General features: G+C 53.6%; 5 protein-coding genes across 5 annotated transcripts; 2 read left to right on the forward strand and 3 right to left on the reverse strand.

The window, feature by feature from the left end:
• Window positions 1-668: 668 nt before the first annotated feature.
• Window positions 669-3,175, forward strand: N7462_007601 (F-box and WD domain protein; the record flags this gene model as incomplete). Its single annotated transcript, XM_057079319.1, has 2 exons — window positions 669-888; window positions 1,035-3,175. 2 exons carry the CDS (start codon window positions 669-671, stop codon window positions 3,173-3,175), a joined length of 2,361 nt encoding a protein of 786 aa, XP_056931989.1.
• Window positions 3,176-4,290: 1,115 nt separating this feature from the next.
• N7462_007602 (uncharacterized protein) lies at window positions 4,291-5,958 on the reverse strand (the record flags this gene model as incomplete). The annotated part of the gene is made up of 1 exon (XM_057079320.1): window positions 4,291-5,958. One exon carries the CDS (start codon window positions 5,956-5,958, stop codon window positions 4,291-4,293), a length of 1,668 nt encoding a protein of 555 aa, XP_056931990.1.
• A 296-nt stretch (window positions 5,959-6,254) lies between these two features.
• Window positions 6,255-8,862, reverse strand: N7462_007603 (involucrin repeat protein; the record flags this gene model as incomplete). Its single annotated transcript, XM_057079321.1, has 2 exons — window positions 6,255-8,588; window positions 8,701-8,862. The coding sequence occupies 2 exons, from the start codon at window positions 8,860-8,862 to the stop codon at window positions 6,255-6,257; spliced, it is 2,496 nt and encodes an 831-aa protein (XP_056931991.1).
• Window positions 8,863-10,317: 1,455 nt separating this feature from the next.
• N7462_007604 (putative cell surface receptor/MFS transporter (FLVCR)) lies at window positions 10,318-12,061 on the forward strand (the record flags this gene model as incomplete). The annotated part of the gene is made up of 4 exons (XM_057079322.1): window positions 10,318-10,431; window positions 10,501-10,613; window positions 10,723-11,071; window positions 11,204-12,061. The coding sequence occupies 4 exons, from the start codon at window positions 10,318-10,320 to the stop codon at window positions 12,059-12,061; spliced, it is 1,434 nt and encodes a 477-aa protein (XP_056931992.1).
• Window positions 12,062-13,263: 1,202 nt separating this feature from the next.
• On the reverse strand, window positions 13,264-14,060 carry N7462_007605 (cytochrome b-c1 complex subunit 6 family protein; the record flags this gene model as incomplete). The annotated part of the gene is made up of 3 exons (XM_057079323.1): window positions 13,264-13,328; window positions 13,416-13,538; window positions 13,766-14,060. 3 exons carry the CDS (start codon window positions 14,058-14,060, stop codon window positions 13,264-13,266), a joined length of 483 nt encoding a protein of 160 aa, XP_056931993.1.
• Between the last annotated feature and the right edge of the window lie 220 nt (window positions 14,061-14,280).

Here is a 14,280-nt window from a genome sequence, read left to right on the forward strand (position 1 = left end):
CATAGCCCCTCTTGAAGATATCATCGGTCTTCTGATTGACCTTGACCAAATCTTGCATCCTCTTGATCTCCCCGTCAGAATCGTCTGTACAACCCTCGATCGCCCATTAAAACGACTACTTCACCAGCCCATAAAATCACGTGATCCCGACTCGAGTCATTCCAGCGCCCTACATTGTTTGGGACATTTTCATGCCAGTTTAATTATGCTCATCTTAACTCCCCTGATCGTCAAAACAGAGCTTGCTAGATTATATGTGTCTCGATCTTCGCATCTCCCGTCTTACCTCCCGCCGGTCTAGACCTATCTATCAATCCAATCTGATGTGTTGACTGACCACCCGGGGAACTATTGACTACTCTCCGCCCGACCTATCAACTTCCAAGTGGATCCTGCCGCCAAACGTGACGTGACATGCAGCCTGAGCCTGCGAACCCCATCATCCGTCCTACCTCTTGTCGACACCAGAGGGATTATCCCTCGTTGCACTCCAACTCTGAATCCTACCAACCCTCCCTGAGAATCGCCTCGGCATATTGCACTCGCATCCTAGGACTCTCCTTGTGGGCGCTCCGCAAAGCCCTCCGATCCACACCGCAGCCTCTTCAACCCTCCATCAGCTCGCGGGAACGCCTCAGTGATTTATCATCTATACGCAGGGTGTCTCGATGGAGGGCGAACAGGTCCCTGGGTCCCATTCGCGCCCGCCTCTGCGGCTGCAGGCAACGGCATTTCCTGCCTATACCACTTCATCGCTGTCGCCTTCTTTCAAGTTAGATGAAGGCTACTCGGATGACACTCGCAGTCAGTCCGACAAGGACCTGGGGTCTGATAATGCCATGATTCTTCCAGACTGGGTGCTGGCGCAAAGTGAGGCTGACAGGGCTGGTAAGGGAATCTCTCCCAGTGCTTTTTTTTTTTTTTTCTTGAGTCTTTCCCAGACCGTGTTATATTACCAACCCCAACCCCCCTCCCTCGGACCTCTATTGGCCTCGGCGCCCCGTGCTCGCTTGCCTAACTTGAAAATCCTACAGACTTTGCTTACAACCTACTACGATCTCTCTCAACCTCGACCCTTGCCGGCCTAGTTGACCGACTCAACCCCCTGCTCCACATGGATCCCGTCTTGAAACTACCACCCGAATTGACATTCGAGATATTTTCATATTTGGAACCGCGTATGCTGCTCACAGCGTCACTCGCATCACGCTCATGGCGAAGCCGAATTTTGGATTCCGGTCTCTGGCGCGTGCTATACATCAATGAGGGCTGGCGCGTGGATATCCGCGCCATTCGGAATTTCGAGCAAGAGCATTCCGAAGCAATGTCTCCGCAAACCCGCCGAGCACGCTCACGACATTCCGAACCCGATCTTGGAGAGCCAAAACATAAGAAGCGCGTGCCCCCGACCTGGTATGATTCACGTGGTGCTAGTGGTCCAGAGACGCAGGAGGTCAGACTGGAGGCGGATCATGAAGGTGATCACCATATGGCCGACGCAAGTGATCGTGATCGCGGCGCACCCTGTTCGTCAAACGGAACAGCACTAGCGACAACCCGCTACATTAGACAAGCTCACTCTTCCCTTCAGCCCCCCGTCAAATCTTCTCTACTCTTACATCATCCGAAGGGGTCAGTGAAACTCAACTGGCTCCATCTCTACAAACAACGCCGGCGCCTTGAGGCCAATTGGCATCATGCCCGATTCACCAATTTTCAGTTGCCCCATCCATCTCATCCCGAGGAAGGTCATCAAGAATGTGTCTATGCAATTCAATTCCAAGGGAAGTGGTTGGTCAGCGGCAGCCGGGACAGAACAGTACGAGTTTGGGATCTGGAGACCAAGCGGTTGTGGCACCGTCCATTAGTTGGACATCTTAGATCAGTCCTCTGTCTTCAATTCGATCCAAGCCCTGAAGAAGATGTTATCATCTCCGGCAGCAGTGACAAAGCCGTGATTATGTGGAAATTCTCGACGGGGCAGAAACTTCATCAAATCAATAATGCGCATGCCGACTCCGTGTTGAACCTCAAATTTGACCATCGGTATCTGGTAACATGTTCTAAGGACCGAACAGTGAAAGTGTGGAACCGCCGCGATCTTTTACCAAGTGACGAGGAGTATCCTCGTATTTGCAAAGGCGGCGGAGCCTCTTACCCATCATATATCATCGATCTAAATGACATGGCTCCTAATCTAGTGGATGCTACTATCGCCAATCGCCATATCAAGTCCCTGAAGGCCTACTCCCTTCTTATGACTGTCGAAGGACATGGGGCTGCAGTCAATGCAATGGAACTCCATGGTGACGAGATTGTGACCGCCTCTGGTGACCGGATGATCAAGGTCTGGAATATTCGAAACGGCACCTGTCTGAAAACATTGATGGGCCATGAGAAGGGCATTGCTTGCGTTCAATTTGATAGTCGCCGAATCATCAGTGGCAGCAACGATAACACTGTCCGAATCTATGATCATGCCTCGGGAGCCGAAGTCGCTTGTCTCCGTGGGCATAATAATCTGGTTCGAACGGTACAGGCTGGGTTTGGCGACCCCCCTGGTGCCGACGAGGCTTTGCGGATGGAGGCGCTGGAGGTTGAAAATGAATTTTTCCGAGCCCAGAAAGATGGTCATCCGGTTGGCCTTGGCCCTCGGGCTCTGCGACGTGCTGGCTATTATTCGAACACGGCCGGCTCTCGGGATCCTCGCGATATTCCAGCGCTTGGAGCCAAGATCCCCCCAGGTGGCGGTGGGAGTTCTTGGGGTCGGATTGTCTCCGGCTCCTATGACGAGTCACTCTTGATATGGCACAAGGACCGTGACGGGGCGTGGTCAATTGGGCACCGGTTGCGTCAAGCTGATGCCGTTGCCAATTCTTCTCGTGGAAATCTCAGCGATGCCGCGAGAGCTGCAATCCTAGCTCAGGCTCAGCAATTACACGCGGCTAATAATGCAACAACAGGACATGCGGCGCCTGTGGCCCCGCCAGCACAACTCGTAGAGGAAGCTCAAGATAACGATGCCGGGGACGAAACACCAACACCCACACCCCCGATGAATACTACCAACGCTCCTCCTATCCTGACGCAACAAGATGGCGCGGCCTCCAACCAACCAGCTGTTCCCACCCAAGTTGGAACTGCAGCACCAACCCCCCCACAGCACCCGCTGTGAATCCAAACCAAGTCGCTGCTGCCGCTGCCGCTGCGGCTGCGCACCACCACCATCATGTCCACGGCCACCCACGCCATGGAAATCGGGCATTGCAACCAACACCACCAACCTCACGAGTCTTCAAACTCCAATTCGACTCCCGCAAAATTGTCTGCGCCAGCGTTGACCCCCGCATTGTAGGGTGGGACTTTGCTTGCGAGGATGAGGAGATTCTTGAAGCCTGCCCGTTCTTCCAAGGCCTATGAAACATGTGCCTTCCGTCCTTCATTGCTATTATTCCTTGCCCGATTCCACTTTCTACAATAACCAGGCCTTTTTAATCTCGGTTTTCACCGCGCTGGGCGCGAATCTTTCCTCCCGATGCCTTTTGACGAACCTGGCGCAGAACCTCTGCCCAATGACTTGACCGGCTTGCATGTTACTCTAATATTCAGCTTCCCTCCCTCTCCTCTATTTACCATATCCGCATCTTTTATCTTCTTCCTTCTCCATGCCCTCAATCCCCCCCCCCGTTTCTTCCTCCCATACTTGTTAACATACCTTTTCCCTGGCACTTTTCTCCTTGCATCACAGACGAATATGAACACCCCCGCACTCCAGTAATTCTGATTCTGTCTGTTGGCCTGGCTTCATTCCTCCCTCTCCTGCTCTTCGTGCACTCATTAGCAGAGAGTCTGGCGGCGTTTGCTTTCCTTTTCTCCAAGGCGTTCTCTTCGCATCCCGGCATAGCGTTCACATAAGCAAATACTATCGGCTTTTCTAAGTCGCTTATTTTCTTTTACTGAGAGTGCATCTACTAGTAGTCTATCCTGACCGTTTCTCATCTATGCTCTAGCGACAGGTGTGAGGTCATAGAACACTTGTTTTTTTAGAAGGAATGGACACGGATGTTGATTTTGACAGGGTTTCCGCCTCCCACCCTCCGGGAGGCGAAAGGGAGGATTTTAGATAGGGTTTTTTTCTTTATACAGCAGCCATCCGCACGCGGCCTAGCAACCACGCCTCCCCGCCCGGGTTCATACAGAAATTTAAAATGCGTAATAATAAACAGTGCCTAGTCCCAACCCATGACACTGCGAAGCAGACCGCCCTTGGCAAATAAAGCCATCTCTGCATCATGTATTCTGCTGGCTGACGGAACTGGACCATTGGGAGGAGGTATACGATGAGATCCGACTGAGAATGGCGTCCAGCCATGACGAGAGTTGGGATTGCCCAGAATGACTGGGATCTGTCCAGCTAGATGCTGTCTGAGAGTCTGAACTCAAAGGCCGGCTGGGGGCCGTGATATACGTGTCTCTAGAGGTGACTGCTTCCAGGGAATCTGGGTCCTCGGAAATAGAATGGAAAGGGCAAGAGCTTGTGAGACAGCAGACATACATCTGCACGGGCAACCAAGCAAGTATGTCGGAGAGTGAGTGAATGCCTTGGCTTGGGAGGTCATCGACGGACTCGTCATCAATGGCTTGGACGGCTTGAAGTTGTGAATGATGGGAGGGCTCGTGGTTTCCTCTTGTGCTCGTGACGTGACTGGAAAGTTGCTCTGGTCTCGAATTACTACCGCCGGTGAACTCTCCTTGACGAGTTGAGCTTCGCGGCATGCCCAAGAAAGAACAGGCCCTAGCTGGGGCGCGTGGACGGGTTGGGGGAGCCTCGTTCGGCGTCGACGATAGATGTCCGTCTGGAAAGGGCCAGAGCCGTCCGATACTCGGAGGGACATAATTTCGAGCGCGGCGTCGCAGCTGAAAGCCGCTGTCTTTGGAGCTTGCGGCTTCAGAAACATCCTCAGGTACGGTGTCTGCAGTTGGAAGGTTGCTGCCATGGAATGGATGATCCTGTAGCTGCCGAGCTGGGTTCATATTGTGTCCACTTTGCCGATATGGGAACCGGCCCTGAACTATAGTCCCATCATCAGCTCGTCCAATACCAACTGTGGAGACTCGGGGATCAGGCGATGACGATAATCCAAGGAATCGCCGGAAAGTGTCACCATATGAGGTGGGCCGCTCGCCGTTAGCAGCAGCGTGCCGCTGATAGAAGCGCGTTGATGAGGGCTGTCCAGGGCTCCGCCCGGAAAGGAATTGAGCTGAACAGTATACAGCCTCTGGGGTGTTGAATGAGGGAAGCCCTGGAGGCGTGGGCATCCTTTCTGGTGGTGGATATCGGGGCTGATTAGGTAGCACTGCTGGCCCCGGCTTTCCCGGCCAGGTTAATGGAGAGCTGTTACCATCAAGGGCATCAAGTGAAGTAGCCTTGCGATGTTGCGGCTGCGAAGTATCTGCTGTATATGCAGTCTCATTCAGAGGACTTGATGACACCTGCCGTGGGCGGTCCGACGACTGGTCAGACAGAATATGGCTCCGCCACCAGACCGTGTCTAATTTTCGACCTTCTCTCTTTCCTCGTCGATGTGTCGTTGGCGAAGGGCTGCCGTCGGCGGATTTAGTAGGAATGAACATAGCAATGTTTGCAGCGAGGCCCTCTTCCATGATAGGACCCATCTGGTAGGCTGTCTCATATCCGCGAGAGTCTCTGCTCGCGGAGGGTACAACGATCGCATTGAAAATCTCTCTTTCGTCACTATACACGGATTCCGAATCAGGATTGTCGCACGAAGGTGATTGGGAGGCAAATCTGCGCTTGAATGGCTGAGCCGGCCGGGCGTCGCCTGCCCCTCGGTTTTGTCGTTGAAACATAAGTGAGAACAATAGTGAGGAGACAGCAAGACGGAGAGTGAGTGTGTATGTTCGTAAGGAGTAAGATGTGGCCATTGAACGAAGCATTTTGCCATGCTCAAAAGTATTTGCGGCTTCGAGGAAACAGCATCATCGCGCTTGCCGCGAGAGTGCCCTCATGCAATTAATATACAACACAAGTAGGCTATATGTACAAGTCCATCAAAATGCAAGCGAATCCGAGAAACAATAAATAATGTCATCATCATAAGGGCGTACCCACGGGACTGGGCATGGGTTTTCCGGTGACTTGGGCATGCTCCTTTCTTAGGGCTCGTAACAATCCCTCGATCCTGCGACGCTCCTCTTGCTCGGCCTAAAATTGTTATAATGTTAGTTTGCATTCATGTGACCGGGAACGATAAAGGACTGACCCTGAGGATCTTCATGTTTTCGTTGCGAGTGTCGCGCATCATCTTCTTGAATTCGTTTTTGAGCACCATGGTGGACGTGGTTTCCGATGTACCGTCGCGGCCCACAGATCCCGGGCTGTTGAGGTTCATCCAGTTGATACGTTCTTCGCTGAGCTGCTGCTCCAGTTGCTCGCAGCGATCGCGCATGCTATCAATCACACCTTCGAACCGCTCACGCTCCTTCTCAAACTCAATGCTGGCCTTCGTCATAGCCTCATAGTCGTCAATGGTCTCCCGGAGTTCCCTCTCGAGAGTGTCGGCCCGTTGCTGAGCACCGCCACCACCTTGCTGGCTCTTCAGCGCTGCGAGCTCCTCAGTCAACTCAATATTGCGTGTGTTCAGATTATCAATCTCCTTCTGAATCTCCGGGTTTGCGGCGACCTCAGCGGCCCGCTGAGCTCGGGTACCGTAGGCACCATCGAGTTCTGCTTTGACCATAGTAAGCTCGGTAGTGATGCGCACGACTTCGCCCTCCAACTCGGTCATTTCATTCTGCAGGCGAGTTGAATTTTCCTCGGCCTGGGCACGCTGGTCGAGAGCTTCCTTCACCCGCTCGTCAGATTCGTAGCGAACCTGCTGGATATTGGCCTCGAGCTGGGCCAGTTCCTGTTCTGAACGGCCCCGGGCCTCTTGAACTTCTTGCTCCACGCGATCGCGGACGGCATTGATCTCAGACTCTGCATGTTCTGCGCGGTCATGAGCCGCTTGAATTTCAAACTCTGCCTGCGCTGCGCGTTCATGGGCGGCTCGAGTATCTGCTTCGGCATGTTCCGCACGCTCATGAGCCGCCAGGATCTCTAGCTCTATCTGTGCAGTGCGCTCAAGAGCTGCCTTGATCTCTAGCTCTGCATGCTCAGCACGGTCATGCGCTTCCCGGACTTCCTCTGCGCGCACATCGGCCTCTTCATGCAAAGATTCGATGACACTCTGCAAACGAGCGACCTCACCCTCTGTCTGGATCAAGGCGGCCTTGGCTTCCTCTTGTGACGAATCATCATGGCGCATGGCCTCCAGTTGCTCAGTCAACACCGCCAGTTCATCCCGAGAGGCTTTGGCCTCCCGTTCAGAGACGTCGAGATCCCTGCGCGCATGGGCCAGTTGTTCAGTGAGATCGGCAATGTGGGCATCACGCTCGGCATCTGATTTGGAGTTCAATTCACGTTGTTGCTGGATTTGAGTGGTGAGGATGCTCTTCTGCTCGAGCAATCCATCCACGCGGCTGGCCAAGCCGTCCACACCAGCTTGGAGATAGGCGATTTGCTCTTCGAGGCCTTCTCCATCGGAGGCGGTAGGAGGCGGGGGGAGGGTTGGGGATCGCGTTAAGCCGAAGCGGTCCACAATGCTCTGAACTTGGTTGTTGACATAGGTCAGTTGCTGTTTTGCCGCGCCTTCGTCTTCTGCGGCGGGAGCAGGATTAGCACTGGTGTCCACCACCCTCTTGAGCGCCGAGAGGGACTGGAGGCCACTCTCTAGATAGGCGATGTGAGCCCCGATGGTCGAGGCAGGCCCGCCGGGTTGTGGTGGTGGATCAACGAATTCGTCCGGATGAGCCTGGATCATCATGTTGCACATGCGCTCACTCAGATCCTCCAGTCTCTTCTGGGATTCGGCGTCCACTGCCGCGGGGGGGCCATTCATCTCTATCTTCCCGTGCATGCCATAGTTATCGAGATGTTCCGTTGTGCGGTAGAGGCTGCGGTCGTCAAAGTCGTGGCCATCATCCAAGCCGCTCGATTCATTCGGGTTTCGCGGGGCCTTCCTCAAGCCCTTATGGGTCATCTGCAAGACTCCGGCGGTGTGTTCAAGGAGTCGCTGGTTGATTTGCTGAGCCCTGCGTTCAAGCTTCCACAGTTCCTGCGCCAAGTCCTCACATTTCCGCTGGCTCATAGCCAACTCCGAGTCGCTTTTGTCGAGGACCTCGGTGGTGCCATTGCCACTGCGACCGAAGATGCTGCGGCTTCGGCGATGTGACTTGGCGGTTCCATTGGCGCCGTACTCGTTGCTATTCCGGGGACTCGGTGGGCTGTAGAGACGGCCGATGGATTGGGCAGCGTCGCGGAGTTTTGTCTCCAGCGCAAGTTTCCGCTTAGTACCTTCGACGCGGGTAGTCAGGAGGCTGCGCTCCTTCTTGAGGTCCTCGACCTCCTCGAACGAGAGGATCGGGAAGTTGGTGCTGTCGCCCATAGCGGTCTCGGTCAACAGGTACATCATGACGGGGTCGCTGGTGTTCAGGAGGGCTGAGCTTCGCGGGTGAGCTGGGTTTAACTGCGTCCCATACAGACATGGTTAGCACAATCCATGGTTGCGTCGGCGTTCTCCCCTTTCTCGCTCCCGATCCTCGATCCATGGGTTGTCTCTATTTAGATTCCTCCCTTACCGGATTGTACTGCGACCGGTCTTCATATTGGGGATTGACCGCATCGCGATATCCGTCGACGAGGCTTTTGGCTAAGGGTGCATGAACGTCGGACACTGTCGCGGCGGACAGGTAGCGGGGGTCACCGTAGGACGATTGGCTGGACCGGACACTATGGCTCATGGTGGACGCTTTCTTTTCTTCTTCTCTCTCTCTCTGTGTGTGTGTGTGTGTGTGTGAGGGGTGAAGAATGCCTCTCTATCCCGGAGGGTGGATTCGATTTGAGGTATGGGATTCTCAGATGGCAGTTCAGGCACAGCCGCCACACATCATGCGCACAAAGGGCGGTTCAGGGGAAATGGACGGACGTCGTAGATTCGGTCTAATAGAAAGGAGAGGCAAGCCCGATAATGACGGAGGCTGAAAGGGAGGACGAGGGGGAAACGCAAAAAAAGAGTGGCGGGGAGAAAAGGAGAAGAAGAAAGTTGATCGGCGCGGAGGCTGAGGAAGTCAGCCACACCAGATTTGAAGTGCATCCCGTGTTCCCCGACGATCTGATATCATGGGGGCCAGTATTGGATCCGGTTGACCAGACGAATCGGCCAGAAAGACTCGAACTGGAACGAATCACTCAATGGAATCTCAATAAAATCATGAATCAGAAACTTAAAATGCGTTTGCGGCTACGGCGTACATATTCCGATCTATCCAGTATGCGCCGGACGATCATCGGAGCATTAGCGAGCCATTTTAGTGAGGACTGAAAGAGATAGATCGCACTAAATTGGATTGAATATCTCGAATGAGTCGAGGGCCCTTGGACATGTCATATATTTCTGTCTGCCTGACTCGCCTGCTATGCTTTTAATTTTGGGCTCGGGTAAGTCACTGTCCTTCGTAGTTCTCCGCATCTGGCATTCTCCGTATACTTCCATCCTCGGCCGGATCAGCGATGACGTAGAAAGGCAGGATCTCAATCCCAACCCTCCCTCGGAACGATGAGAAAGACGCCAACGACAGAGATAAAAGATAAAACAAAGACTAGCGACTTTCGACGAGTGAAAGACTAAGAGCCCAAAAGAAATGTGTACACGAATCACCACCCGCCCCGATACGCCACCAAATAATCCGACCCCGTACACGGGCTAAGCGAGGCCGGAGCACATGCCACGGCCGAGGAGTCGGCGAGAATGAAGCGATGCAAGAGAAGCTCGTCTCTTTATAGTCTCGGGTTGGGGAGGTTAGGAGCTCTCCGGTTGAGGAGCAGTCAATAGGGTTGCATCGAAGGCCGTTGAGCCTCGGGAAATCCTACGCTGCGGATGGACTTCCCCGCTGGTTTGGGGACGGAGTTCAACCAAGGTCCGCTCGAACAGCATGAAAGGAGGTTAAAATAGATTGAACTGCACGGGCTTTTGGCTTTTAACTTCTGGACCTTGTCAACGGGGCTCCACCCTCCCCTCACGGTCTATCTTGTATCTCTCTCCCTCCTCCTCTTTCCCGCGGTTTTTTCCATTCCTCTCCCTCCGAGTCGGTCTTCAGTTGTTCACGACTCATTATTCGATAATCTTCGCCCGCTATATTCGCGATTTGCGACTTGCGATTTGCAGTTTACGAGCAGGGTAGCGGCTGGACGTCTTGATGGCGGCCAAGACGGACGAGGCGTCTGTCATGCGACCTGCATACAAGGTCTACAAGCGACGTTTCTGGGGTCTCGCCCAGCTCGTGCTCTTGAACATTGTTGTCAGTTGGGATGTATGTGTCAACTCCCGCCTGTTACTCTCATACCTACAATCTGTCATGCGTTCCTACTGACCGAACCAGTGGTTGACCTTCTCATCCATCTCCACCACCTCCGCGGAGTACTTCCAAGTCTCCGAAAGCGCCATCAATTGGATGAGCACAGGGTACATGTTCGCCTTTTGCGTGGCCAGCCCGTAAGTACCATGCCATAGAAGTCGATATATCGCAGCAAGCGACACTCTCGAATTTATCAAAAGTGAAACCATGCACGCTTCACCTGGCTGACTCTTCGTGCGGCCATAGATTTACTATCTGGACACTCAACAGAGGTGGTCCCAAGCCTGCCATCGTCACCACTGCGGCCCTCCTGCTTGTCGGAAATTGGTTGCGCTATGCTGGGACGAAGGCCAACGGTGGTATCTTCGGGCTCGCCATGTTCGGCCAGATCCTGATCGGTCTTGGGCAGCCCTTCTGCTTGTGCACGCCGACACGCTATAGCGACTTGTGGTTCTCCGATAAGGGTCGCACCAGTGCAACAGCCCTGGCCAGTTTGGCCAACCCGCTGGGAGCAGCCCTGGGGCAGTTGGTGGACGCGGAGTGGGCCACCAAGCCGTCCGATATTCCCAATATGGTCCTGTATATCTCCATCATTGTGAGTAACCTCTCTCTTTTCTTAGTCCCGTCTTGGTCCCTGCCTCCTCGGCCACGGTTCCTTCGGGTCCGCAGTGGGAATGAGAAATGTCAGAAATGCTGATGCGAAAGATTTCATGGCGATGTCCTTTAGTCGTCCGTCGCTGCACTCCCATCCTTCTTCCTCCCCGCGGCGCCCCCCACACCCGCCAGCGCCTCGTCCTCGATCCCCCGCACCCCGCTCATCCCAGCCACGAAGCAATTGCTGGGCACACTCGAATTCTGGCTGATTTTGATCCCATTCGCCGTCTATGTGGGGTTTTTCAACAGCGTCTCGTCGCTGCTCAACCAGATCCTTAGCCCATACAATTTTTCCGAGACTGATGCCGGTATCGCCGGCGCCATCCTCATTGTCGTCGGTCTGGTTGTTGCCGCCGTAACGTCGCCGATCACCGACCGATGGAAGCATTACCTGGGCTCGATCCGCGTCATAGTCCCCATCGTCGTCGCCTCGTACATCGGGCTGATCTTCGCCCCTGCCAGCTCGGCTGGCATCGCCCCGACGTACGTCGTCATGGCGCTCACGGGCGCCTCCTCTTTCGCCCTCCTACCCATTGTCCTGGAGTACCTCGTCGAAATAACGTATCCGTTCTCACCAGAGATTGGTAGCACCATCTGCTGGACAGGCGGTCAGCTGCTCGGCGCCTGCTTCATCCTTATCCAAGACACGCTCAAGGCCGGCCCAACCGCCAGCCCACCCTCTAACATGCGCAACGCGCTCATCTTCTCTGCCGTCCTTACTGCCGTCGCAGCTCCATTCCCGTTGTCCATCGGTTTGTTCGGGAGGACGGTCAAGCGCCGCCGCCTGGAGGTTGACCGCGGCGTCGAACTGGATACCCCGGGCACCAGTCTGCCAGCGCATCCCGACACCGTCCCTAACGACGATATCTCGCAGGTGCCTTCAAAAATCATCATGGAGAATCCGATTAAGATGGCTGGCGCCGGGGTGTGAGACAATTTCCGCATCGCCAAGTCCCGGCAGTCTGTATCAACTTCTAGACAGCCGCATCTCACATCTGTGGACCTCTCGTGTGTCGTCTAAATCATCGTACATTCGTGCAATTCTGCCGCTGGTAGACGGTTTCATTATGTCTTTTTTATTTCTTCTTTTTTCGACATCCAGCATAAGTAGGGGGACTTGATTCTGTTGCCCCCTCCTCCCTTGGTCATCGACTTTGTTTATACCCCCTCCTGTTGTTCCTGTCATGCATGTTAGCGCCAGTTTTTCTTGAAATTTTTTTTCCCCTTCAAGTGCGGTATATGGTTTCTTCTGCTGGAATCTCCGACCAATTTTTGATCATCATAATGACGGTATAAATATTGTGATCGGGTTGATGGAGGAGAAGAGAATTTTTGAGGAGCCAGTCAGACGGGATTGTGGCTGGCTGGCTGCCGCCTGAAAGTATTCTGACTAGTTGATTTGGGAATTCGGAGGCGCATAATTCAATAAGGCAATGTATTTTGTTCCGGAACTACTTTTCATCCGACGCAGCAAGGGAGTGTACTGTTCTCGTATTAATGGTAGCCCTGAATTTGCTCTTTGTTTCGATAATGCTTGACAAATGCAATGACTTAACATGTAATCTAGAAGGGTAAACAATTCCTTTGGAACCATTTGAGTGGCTATCTTATAATTCAAGATTTATTTACGATTCAAACCCACTTAAGAAGAAAGCGAGCACGATACCGGGATTGCAAACCCCAAATCTCCATATTCAACAGATGAGATTCGTCTTGAAAAAAAAGACTAACAATAAAAGCACAGTTCGAATAGGCGGAAGACCAGCTATCTGTACATGCAAGGCAAGAGAGAGGCAGGTCTATTATTCTTTCCTTCACTTCCTCAACTCCCTGCCTTGAAAACACCATATGTAAACACAGGAGGGGAACAAGCCCCAAAGCCAATGAGTAGCCAGAATGGGAGAATCGAGCTCTTTGAGGCTCCCCGGCTGCGTTTTCAAAATCAAGGACGTAGGACGGCAGACTGTTGTGGGTTTGAGAGGGAGGGGAGTCGAACAGTCGTCAATAAAACGGAATCCATGTTCTCGAGGTGTGCAAGCCTTCGCAGTGGCTTATATCGAAGAAAATTTGAGGCGCCGATGTAAGCACGCGGAGACAAGCGCACCAAAGAGAGTCCAGGAGAGAAGAATCCGTTTACTTGAGCTCACGCCAGAGCTTGGGGGCAGCGCAGGCAGTGGCACAGTGAGTGAGGTGGAAGACTAAATGATTGTTGAATTAGTTGCTTGAACAAGACTAATCATTGGAGTAGAGAGGCGGTTGATTGCATCCCAGTGGTAATAACTTACACTCCTCAACGCAGTCCTCCTTGGCACCCTTGTAGTCCTCATCCTCCTCCTGGCGGGTGACACGCTCGACGCACTCGTCAAAGTGGTGCTTGTAGGGGGCGCACTGGGCGGAGTGGGCACACTCTGGATGAATAAAAAGTTAGTCACTCATATGGGATTGAGAAACTGGATAATTGAAGACGTTTCCGATGCCATTGGACTCTGTATGACGCGGGCGTGGATCTCACGAATCGGGGGCGGTTTGTTGCGAAACCACTCATCCATTTCAAGCCGAACGTTGGAATATCTTGAATATGGCAAGGGCAAGGCAAGGGCATGTTGAAATTACAATGACGCGAGAATCAACTTACCCTCCTCAAGCTTAGGCTTGATGTCTTCAGGCTCCTCCTCCTCTTCTTCCTCCTCCTCCTCCTCTTCCTCCTCCTCGGCGGTCTCCTCTTCCTCAGAAGCCTCCTCAGAGGACTCCTCAGGGGTGTCCTCGGCAGACTCGGTCTCAGTGGTCTCCTCAGCGGTCTCCTCAGTCTTCTCGGCAGGCTCGGCGTCCTGGGGGGTGGTGGTCTCAACGTCGGCGGCGGGAGCCTCAGCCTGGGCCTCGGTGAAGCCCAGGGAGGAGACAACGTCAGTGAAAAAGTCGGCGAGACCCATTGCGACTGTCAATTGGGAGCAATGACCGGAGGTCGTTGGAAATGTGGGGTGGATTGGGGTTTGAAGGTAGGGGTTGCGGTTGAGTCGAAGATGTGGTTTTCCAAGCTCGGACTGGAAAATCGGGACGCCCCGGCCGCTGAGTGCTCAATTGTGCCGCACGTGATTGGCCAGTCGGTCGGGCGACCGCAACGGCATCCTGACGGCTGCGACGAAGAGGCCA

The sequence above is a fragment of the Penicillium macrosclerotiorum genome (assembly GCF_028827735.1).
Source record: "Penicillium macrosclerotiorum strain IBT 26536 chromosome Unknown utg000007l_segment0_segment0, whole genome shotgun sequence".
NCBI classification, from domain to species: domain Eukaryota; kingdom Fungi; phylum Ascomycota; class Eurotiomycetes; order Eurotiales; family Aspergillaceae; genus Penicillium; species Penicillium macrosclerotiorum.